General features: G+C 38.8%; 1 protein-coding gene and 1 long non-coding RNA gene across 2 annotated transcripts in view; one reads left to right on the top strand and one right to left on the bottom strand.

Moving 5' to 3' along the window:
* LOC111870270 (protein jagged-1b) overlaps window positions 1–11036 on the bottom strand; it is a 330686-nt gene continuing 319650 nt past the window's right edge. The window contains exons 14-19 of the mRNA XM_023862401.2: window positions 9574–9801; window positions 8337–8681; window positions 7135–7334; window positions 5230–5565; window positions 4022–4184; window positions 1–2408 (exon numbers count right to left, since the gene is read on the bottom strand). Of these exons, the coding sequence (XP_023718169.1) occupies window positions 1705–2408; window positions 4022–4184; window positions 5230–5565; window positions 7135–7334; window positions 8337–8681; window positions 9574–9801 (1976 nt within the window). The 3' untranslated portion in view covers window positions 1–1704. The remainder of the gene's footprint in view (window positions 2409–4021; window positions 4185–5229; window positions 5566–7134; window positions 7335–8336; window positions 8682–9573; window positions 9802–11036) is intronic.
* Window positions 4104–7128, top strand: LOC117282772. Its single transcript, XR_004513633.1, has 3 exons — window positions 4104–4205; window positions 5258–5398; window positions 6328–7128. It is a non-coding gene; the product is annotated as an uncharacterized LOC117282772 (long non-coding RNA).

The following is an 11036-nucleotide window of genomic DNA, read 5'->3' as shown; positions in this document are numbered from 1 at the left end:
AATTAAACCACGTGTCTTTAAAAATAAAGGTAAAGCCATTACTACGCTTAAGCATTATGCCATGAAGGCATATAGAGAGTGCAGGTATAAAGCCCTATGCTTTCTAGGACTGAGCACTATATGAAGCTTAGCTTCATGCTCTGGCTACCCTCTGCGTCCATTGGATTGGGGGGGGGGGAATGGACATCATAACCATCCTGAGCAAGATAGCGAAGAAAAATCCATGATGCTATTAGGAATCAAATCCTGGTCATCCAGCCCACACCCAGTCAATTCACTGACTATCCTGGCTCATTCTGATGACAACGCTGCGATGAATCATGAGTATACATATTGTAACAGGAAACACGTATGTAACTTATAAATACACTGATTTTTTGGCTTAAGTTGTGATCTCATGCAGTGACGGAGAGGACTGCATATGTTCTGGAGGAACATACTGCTTCTGGACACAGGTTAGAAGTGAGGAGAATGGATGAAGGTTAGCTTATATGGGAAACAGTGAGTATGAACTGGACTGCATATGTTTCTCCAAAACATCAGAAGCCTTTTCCACCACTGGTGGATGGATAGACGGACGGACAGACTGATATATGTTTGTACTACTGGCAAAAGACTGACATCTTACATCTTCATACAGTTTTTTACAGCTTGCAACACATTTTGCTGCTTTTACCTTGTGTGTTTCTGTATATTTGGTACTGGTAATGGTCAGTCATCAACAATATTAAGAATTTTTTTCTTTTACTTGGTGGTAGCTCATGTATATATATCATGAGATCTATTTGTAGGGATTGTGCAACAGAATGTTCATTAGATTATTCCGAGCTCTAACCATCACAAAGTCAGTCTGGATCCGCAAACTGATCATAAATGTGAGTAGTGATAACTCCATACACTATAATATATAAAGTTGGTGACAATCTCACACAGAATATCAGGAACAAATCAAATAAATATACAAATTATACAACTACATTACAATGAAACTCATTTATAAAATCTTATAAAAATGAATTAAAGAAACTGTCTCTTGTGCTAACATCTTGGCTATCTTCAGCTTCTGCAACACTAATGTCTGCATGAGGCACTAACAGCCACACTTAAGTTGTCACTGCCAAGTTGAAGTGTAATACAATAAGTGATATCACACAATGCACTGTTCTGTGAATAGCGTTGGTTGTATCCTCCAGTTCGTCACTGAAATATTCACATGGCTATTGTTCTTTCGAGATCATTTACTTAGTTGATGTGTCTGCCAGGAATGTTAGTCTAATATTGCAACTGACTCTTGAATTGAATAGTTACATTTCAAGCCAGGTTACATTGTGTTAGGTGTCTATATGCAAAAATCACAAGTACTAAGATCCTGAAATATGGGCCAAGTAGATGTTATTTTCTAGTCTGTAGGAAATGTTTATTTCTAAATACAAGCCATACTAACATAATCAGTTAATATCAGTATTTTTATTTATCGTCACTGTATCATGACAGTTCATTATTTCATCTTTTGGTTGTGAAACATTAATTGATGATGGATATAAACTAAAATGGCAAGTTCTGAACTTTGACAACATTGCACTTAACCCAAATGCACAATGAGAAAATAAAGTTAAAATGTAAATAGTAAATCATATTTAAATTAAAACTTTTATTTTTTATGGCAATTGTGTAAGCATTATTATGAAGGTACATGTACGTGTTTCACACTATCACTGTAAGCACATCACCACCCCCTCCACCATTTCGTTCCCCTTGAGGAGGTTGTAACGTCCTTTGCACTGGTGGAAGTACCTTGAGATTAATGATACGTTTAGCGAAGTCTTTATGGGCTCCTGCATCATCAAATGTGGCTGCAGTGTTTTTTCTAACATCTGGACTCTGTGCTTTGAAGAGCAAGATCTGGCTACTTCGATGCGCTGAGTGCAGGCGAGGCTGAGGGTCAGAACTCTGACTGGGCATGCTCTTCCCCAGACCAGGCGTTACAGCATCATCCATCAGTTCCAGCATTTCTGCTCCACCCCCTGTTCCTAGTGGTTCACCAGGGCCTGCAGTGGATGACAGTGGTCTTACAACACTAACCCGTGGCAGATCCGACACTCCGGAACCTTCAACACCTGGTCCTACTCCAGGTCCGACTTTACTTGTGGTACCTCCCATCACTGCTGACCCAGCTTCGTCTTTTAATGGGTTTGCATACCGCCGCAAGTTCTCTTCATTCTGCAGATTGTTGGACTTCTCATCATCATGGTGCCGATGACAGGGTCCTCCTACGGAAGTTGAACCTGCCAGAGATCCTGCTCCATGTCTTCGTCTCAGCATCTGATGCCAGTAATATAAACCGCCAACACCGACAGCAAACAGGATGATGAGAATTATGCAGATAAGTGCTATTAAATATCCATTACCTGAAAATAAATTGTTTGCTTTTTCAACACAGCACACTGAATATTTCCTCCTTTCCTCTTCTTAACTACAAGGCCTGTGGTATTTTCAATCTACAAACTGAATCAGTCATACAGGTTCCAATAGTCGGTTCTAAAGGGTTCTGATGATAGCGTATAACACTTAGAATTATTGAGCTTTTGGACTCTGCTTATCATCTTATATTCTAAAAGTAGGTTTTTGCAAACTGGACATGTTTTCATCCTCAGGTGAAGGTCGAGCCATAGCTCAAGCAGTTAGTTGCTGGCTTCCCACTGCGGTGGCCCGGATTTGATCCCGGGTCTGGTCAAGTGGGATTTGTGGTGGACAAAGTGGCGCTGGGGCAGGTTTTCTCCGAGTACTTCGGTTTCCCCTGCCAATCTTCATTCCACCAATTGCTCCACAATCACCCTCACCTATCATCTGGGGCTGGTACAATAGGCCAGAAGTGGCCGCAGTATAAGGGGCTTAGTCCCACCCCATTAACAATAAAAAAAATCTTGTATTCCAAGAAACTTATCCTCAGGTGAAATGTGAAATGGTGGGAGGCACCTACTGTGATAGGTCCATTAGAAATAGATAACCTCTGTCACTAACTGCCTTTTCTGTTTCAGCATTGAGTAGTTTCCATTTGACACAGGATTAGAATATTTTTCAATACAGGCAGGTTTCTGTTTAGTCAGTTGTGAACGCGTTACATATATGAAGTGTTCCATCTTCGTAAGAATGATGCCATGTGGCTTGGTGAAAGCAAATGAGTATTTTTGGGGAACACATCAACTCCATCTTCATGGTCAATCAGAAAGCCAAGCAAGAAACCAGCAGAAGCAGGTGGCAAGCCAGTGAAGGCTTTCACCGTCAACTTTACGGTAAACCGAATGGCTAGACAGCTCAGTGGGAATACAGGAAAGTATGCTGATGTTGGGAAAATAACTGCTTGAGAGTAATGTTGGCAGGAGTGGGTGGGAATATAATCCACGGAACTTCTTTCTCTGATTCTGTGATTGAGATAGCTGTTTCTAATGAACCCCACAGAGTAGATGTCTCCCATCCTTTCACCTAAGAACAGGAACAGATCAGTTTTTAGAATATCTGATGATGGTAAGCCAAAAAACTCAGTAATCCATAGATTCTACTATGCAGATGCATCATGACCCACTTCGTGTAGTGCTTCAAGACTGGTTCTCCACTGTGTGCAACGCATAGGTGGAAAACAATGCAAAATATTTTCTAGTTGTGTACTCCTGTAAATAATGTTAGTCCTTGTGCCCAGAAAATACACACACACACATATATATAATTATGTTACTGTGTTATTTTATCTGCAAGCATAAATTTTACTTTGTAACTGTAATTCTGTAACAGACGTTTTGTGTTTTCATGATAAAATATATATTTTCAAATATTAATGCCAGTAATGAGACAAAATAGTAATTTAAATTGCCTCATAAGAATGGTAACTTATATCGTGCTTGTAAATACATTCCTTCTGAAACACAAGGTTTAGACTTGCAAGGCAGCTACATGAAATAAATGGGGGCTATCAGAGACCTGAATGTCACAAACAAGCTACTGTGTTCAGAATGTGCAGGTTTACCTTGTTTTTCCTCACTAATGAGTGCAGTCTCAACTTTTACTTCCACAATAGACGTGAGAGCTGATAGGTTGGTTTGCTTCCGGCTGATAAATTCTCCCAGGACCCGGATCCCTTCTATCACTGCTCGATTTTCTTCTGGACCTGATGTAGGTGACAATGATGACTGTGGATTTCACATAAATTTGTAAGTAATTAGTAGATGTTCTTTGAAATGGCAGAATGTTATGCTCATATTAATAATTATCTACTGCATTTACCCAAACTAATAATAATTTTGTGGCTTTAGTCTGCAAGTGAACTATACTGACCAAGCGACCGCCGCTTGTCGGTGAAGTTAGTGCCAACTTAAGCAGATAGAGGGTGTCACGTGGTCAGCGCAGTGGATCCCCACAGCCGTTAATCTCGGTTTTCTAGACCGGAGTATTTACCCAAATCTAAGACAATATGTCTTACATTTACTAATAATCAATTTAAAAAAGTTAAAATTTAAGATAAAGTTGTCCCTGTGCTTAATTAATTAAGCACCACATCATGAAGACATACAGGAAAATGTAGGTACAGCTTCAACATTCTTACTCATGGTGAAAGATGGAGGTAAGTGGTCTTACTTACATAAGATTAAACCTATAAGCCTCAAATTGATTAGCTGGGTCTGATTCAGAATGTAGTTGCATACTGGTTGTTTTCTTTTAGAGAGCGTACCTAGGCAGCCTGTATTACCCTCTGTATGTACCAACTACGGCCAAGCATATACTTCGAGTTGAAATAAATTGTTATAAATTATATGCACATGGCTATTTAGAAAAGCCGATACCTCGACCCAAGCAGACGGAAATTAAACAGGCTATAAAGACTCTGTTTCAAATCATCCTTCAAAACACATGCCAGGTCAGTGCTCCTCCACTCAAAAAAGTACCAGGATACCACCCTAGATTGCCCTGGCTCAGTTATAGCTCTGGTAACAACACCATTCCCACAAGAGAAATAATTTATTCTTGAAATTAGATGGTCATAGTTGTAATGGCTATGGTACAGTATATACATGTCTACCATATTATCAATAGAATAGATATTTATATAACTAGTACATGATATTCCCAGCTACGTGCTCAAGCCAACAGAGAGAGGACAGGAAGCATAGCCTGGGTCAATGCACAGATTATGCTGGAAGCAGTAAACTAGGAAACCATATAATAAGTACTAATTACCATGGTAACTTCAAGTGTATCATTGTAGCCTTGCTTCAAATCACAAAGCAGGACAAGGCGATGAGAAGCACTGATGGATGCCTGATGGGAGGCCACAAGATGACGAAGTTCCATGCAGAGGCCCTCAGTGGTAACACCATGTGGGAGCTGAGCTTTGTCTAACAGCAATGTAAGTCGAGCACAAGAGTTGCTGAGTACTGCTTGGTTTGGCCAGCAGGTTGGAGGTGCAGGTAATGAGGGTGGTCCCACGCGCTTTCCACTCTCCAAATCACGGCACTCCCCCCATGGTGCACAGGATGGTGTGAGGCATGCTTCACGAGGTGATGGTACACACACCTGAGCAAAATATGTCAAGTTCTATAATTCAAACTGCTTTCAAATCTGTTATTATTATTATTATTGTTGTTGTTGTTGTTGTTGTTGTTGTTGTTGTTTACATTTCTGCATTAATGTGCTTTTCCTCCAGTGCTTGCATGTAATTTGTCTTTGACTTTATGTTGTGATTGTCCATAATGTAATTACTTGTACCTACAATGTGCTGTGTTTGTAATTGGCCTTGCAGCTGTTGACTCGGCACATAAATAATAAAGAATTGAATTGAATTATTATTATTATTATTGTTGTTATTATTATCATTATTATTATTATTTAAACTGAATACACATTTACATCACATTTTATTGCTTTCGTAGATTTTCACCAAAATGTAATTTATAATGCCATTGACCTTTCCTTCTTTTTATCTTTCATTTGTCAAACTTCAGAAACACAATCCTACACTTGTTGAGGGGGGAAGGGGGGTGGCATGCACATGAATCTGTAGAAACACTGATGAAAAATTAGACTATCCAATTACAATCTGAAATTCCACCTTGTTATTGCTGCTTCTCACATCTGAAAGTGCACCACTACTTCCCCTAGGTACTATTCCAGTACTGTATTAGGCCATAAAGTTATTTTGATTCTTAATTTATTTAACAATGCTCTTGTGAGAACCTCCCACAGTGCACTGAAAACAAGCAATATTTATACATCACTTTCAGCCCGGTCCCTTACACACCAACACAAGCGCTATCCAATCAGCACTCATAATTGCAGCTCCATCGCCAACTCTGCCCAGCGGCAATGGTATAAAAATGCGGGCCTCCAACTGGCTACCATCAGTCCATAAGTCAGAGCCATCGTAGCTACGCTGATGTCATGAAGCCGCCACTGCCGTAACTCTCTAGTAACAGCGCCAGTCAACAGCCGACCCTGCCAGCGCGAGGCCAGCTTGGACGCCGCAGCCTGCAGCGTGGACTACGTCTCCAAGGCTGCACCCAGCCAGTGCTTGCTAGCATTGGTGTCTAGGGGACCGGGCTGAAAGTGATGTATAAATATTGCTTGTTTTCCATGCGCTGCGGGAGGTTCCCACACTCTGACAGCTGCACAGACTATGGTCAGTTTAATGTGATGATGACTGAAAAGGCTGTAGCTTATTTTAAGGTCCTCTTTCAGCAACTGCGTGAAGTGTGTAAGGAAACCATGATAATATAGATGACCTATGGGCACAGGACTGAACATAAGACCTTCAAAATGTGTAAGCCATATTATGATTTTGGTATGTTGGAATGGCTCGTGTTACATATAATTACAGTAAGATAAAACTGAACATTGCTGGCAGAAATGAGGGCTAGATAGGTTAGAATTATATGAGCATGACTTATTTTTCTGTTCCTGTACCAGATCTTTCATAAGTATGCTAAAATTGGTAGTCTTTGTAAGACAGGAGAAGTCACCATATTTGTTGCTTACACTGGTGTACTATGTGTGTTACTTTGTAAAATTTTCATTGGTTTCAGACTTAGAACTGTACTCTCAAAGTACAGAAATAGGTGTAGCACATTCCACTGTTCCAGCACTTACCTGATTTGACTGGCAGACAGTAGAGCCCAAAGTGAGGTTAGGATGACCAAGACAATTCCCTAAGCCACACCACACTTGTGTGCAACTCACTGCAGAAGCTACACATGAGCATGTGTTACAGTCATGCTGCCAAGTGGCATTGTTCGCAAAATACTGTCCTTTCCATAGACATGCCCCTCGTAGATATGCCATTTCTTCCACTAAAACAACAGAGAATGTGCTTGAAAACTTACACAGTAAAATATGTAAAGTGATAAGGTAATGTTGTCCCTGTACTGAATTGAACACTATGCAATGAATCTGGGGATTGAAGGTAAAGCTCAATGCATTCTTAACCTCAGTACAAGATGGAGGTGAATGGTCAGTTTCATGCCCCAGCCCCTCTACTCCTAAGGAGCGAGCCCCAAGTACCCATTGGGTAGGAGGGTGGATGGGCCCCAGAACTGGTCTGGATGTTGTGGAGAAGAGAATATCACACCAACTGAGTTATCCTGGTTCCTTGCAAACACAACTACAAGTTTTAAAAGTGGTGCCACTTTCGATGACTGAAGTGAATGTACTGCCATTTGTATCACAGTAGAGCATGAAGGAGTATTTACAGTAATAACTACGGATGATGGCACTTGTTGAAGTTGGGAGAACACTGCCAGACAAACTACAGACAGCAATGGAAATGTGAAAATGCAAGCAGAGGACTGTGAACACAGTGGTGAATGCCATTTTGTGGACAACCTTTTCAAATAATGAATGAATGCTTGGAGGTATATTATGATGCTGTAAAGATGATAAAGGTCTTTTTCAGTTATCTCATTTTTAAAATCAATAATTATTTTTGTCTGACTCTTTATACTATAACACTAACTACAGTTTGCAGACCACCAGTTCAAACACTAATTTGAATAACAGGATATGTTCTAGGACAGCAGTTCACAACCTTCTATATCTTTCATTTCATCTGAAATTTTGTCAAAAGACCATAGTCCAGTCACAGCAAAAATAAAACCTTACAAAAAATTATTTTCACAATTATGTACATTTTTGTAATATATTAATTATTAATGGAAGTTCATATTTTTGAGACCCCATGCCCCACCCAGTCAGCCATCCCTCCAGAGGGATGTGCTCCACTGGTTGAGAAACACTGTCCTAGGAAATGATATAATGTGTTATGTATAGTTTATTCCATTAAAAGTAATGCTTACCTTCTTCACAGCGAACACCTTTACGTCCAGGTGGACAGACGCAGCTGAACTTGCCAATGCCATCTACACATGTGCTTCCAAATCCACAAGGATTAGAAGCACATTCATTAATGTTAATTCTGCAGTCTGGTCCTGTAAATCCTGGTGCACATTCACACAGGAACCAGTTAATCCCATCTACACATTTCCCACCATTAAAGCATGGTGGTGGATTACAGTCATTTATGTCATGTTGGCAGTGTTGGCCTTCAAAGCCTTCTTTGCAGATGCATGAGTAGAAGTCACCAGTATTGACACATGTGGCACCATTCTGGCAAGGATTAGATTTACATGCATGTGATTTGGCTGAAAAGGAGCATAAGAAATATCAGTACATGCAACATATTTGTCAACATTATAAATTTATATTCTTATCATTGAACTGGAGTATCTCTACTCTACCTGTGCATAAAATGAGGAAAATTTGTTTGGTTGTCAGAAAAATATCATAACATGTAACATACTTTACAACATTACAGATTTGTTCTCTTACAAATGAACTGGAATATCTATACAGTACCAGTACACAGAATGGAAAAATTTGGTTAATGGATCATTTTGCTTAATAAAAATTGGTTAATTTTGAAAGCTTTATATCCACACAAAAGTTGAAAGACCCTATAGAGAATCCTGTCATTGTTATTTCCACTTCACATGCTGCATCTTGTTACTGATTATAGGAAGTTAAAAGCAGTGATAAGGAAAGGTCTCAAGTTGTATGAATTCATATTCATTTTCTTTTAAGATCTGTCAGTGTATGTAACCTTGATGTCTGTATGTAAATCTAAAGGACATCCATCTGCAGCTCAATAATAAGATCCCAAACAATGTCATTTTTTCAGAACCCTAAAAGTGGAAAAATTTGATCTCACTTGTAGCACAAAATAATTTATACTTTAATAACTCAATATTTTATTTTACTCTTCTGTTATTTTTAAAATAATAGGAACTTCACATTCTTATGCGCATGCATTTAATGTAATTAAGACAGTTTAATTAAGTTCAGAAATTCTATGAGCTGTGAAATACAGTTATTTTTCTGTTCTTCTTTATCTGAACTATATTCACATATTTTCATTTTCAGTTCCAAATGGCTGAAAAACTCTGGCCGAACTTATAAATCTTATAATTAGTGAAATTTATGAACTGAATTTTCTTGGTAATGTAATAGATTTCAACAAATGTTCCCGCAACTCACCAATATGACATGTAGTGCCTTCCCATTCGAGGGGGCATCTGCACACATAAGTGTCCCCCAAATCCTGGCAGGTGCCACCATTGCGGCAAGTACTTCGGTCACAGTGACTGTCTTTCAGGTTACAAGTTTTCCCTTTCCATCCATCACGGCACGTACACAGGAAATCAGCTATGCTATCTGTGCAGCTCCCATTATTCCGACATGGGTTGGGGGAGCATTCATCCTTATCTGTAAAATTACATGAATAGCTTTTGTGATACAAATAGTTTTGTCATGTTATGAAATGTTAACTCAGAATTTACTTTTAAACTGCTGCAAGGTGGGATCAGTGCTTATAACCATGTGAAACATTATATCAAAATAGCTTTAATATACCTGTATCACTGTCATCCAGTGTCTGAGATACATATAACATACAGGCCCAATTCTGTCTTCAGGTGACTGGTTATCATCATAAATGAAATGACATACACTCTTGTTATTTTATATTTTCAATATGAATGGTAGTGACAGGTTGAAAATATTTTACAGTAAAGTGGAAAATACATTATTTGGGTATAAGACACAAGAATTTAAGGGATGAAGAAAGAACATAATGCCAGGCTTCATAATTTCTACTTTTCACAGATTATTGTTAGGGTGATCAAAGAGGATGAAATTGGATATTAGCATGTATGAGGGATATGAGAAATGCATAGTTTTTCTTGTACCTGGATACCTGAAGGGAAGAGACCACTTTGAAGACTCAGACATATATGAAAGAATATGTTAAGTGGATCGTAAAGAAATAAAAGTGTGTGGACATGGAATGGGTTCAGTTGACAGGTTAGAATCTGGTGGTTGGCTATAGTAAACAGCAAAGAACCTTCCCTTTTCATAAATGGCAAATTATTTCTTTTCCAGCTGAGCAGATAATCAAGGACTCTGTAACATTGCGTTTAATTAGTGGCAATGATCAGGACTGAACCTGGTATCCTGTATTCCAACTACTAGACCTAATGGTACTTCCTTTGTGATTAATTCTAATTCACTGTACATAATATCATATCACATACTGAGTCATTCTTACATAACATGGAAGCCACTTTATTATTGCCGAGTTACAACACGTACAAATTAAAATACCTTAATTACAGCATCCTTCAGTTGTAATTTTTATAACAGGAAATGTTTTTTTTATAAGGACTCTACACAACCCAATTCCCATACGGTCACTTTTATGGGGACCAGGGGCCATGCGAACATTGCCATTATCATCAGCAATTTGTCACTGTAATTCTGTTACATGTTTTGTTAATATCTTTCCTCTAATTTAATGTTCTGGTTGAAGAAACTGCCATTAGTTCCACTACAAATTAAATGCTGTAAGAAACACCTGAAATTATGACAGCTATAATAAATGGAACTTTATTAAGTAGCAGCACTAAATTCTTCTGTATTATTAGTGCTTGAAGCTTGTTTAT

Source organism: Cryptotermes secundus, unplaced genomic scaffold (genome assembly GCF_002891405.2).
Source record: "Cryptotermes secundus unplaced genomic scaffold, Csec_1.0 scaffold94, whole genome shotgun sequence".
NCBI lineage: Eukaryota > Metazoa > Arthropoda > Insecta > Blattodea > Kalotermitidae > Cryptotermes > Cryptotermes secundus.
Note: the sequence above shows the minus strand (reverse complement) of the source record. Positions and strands in the feature narration are given on the sequence as shown.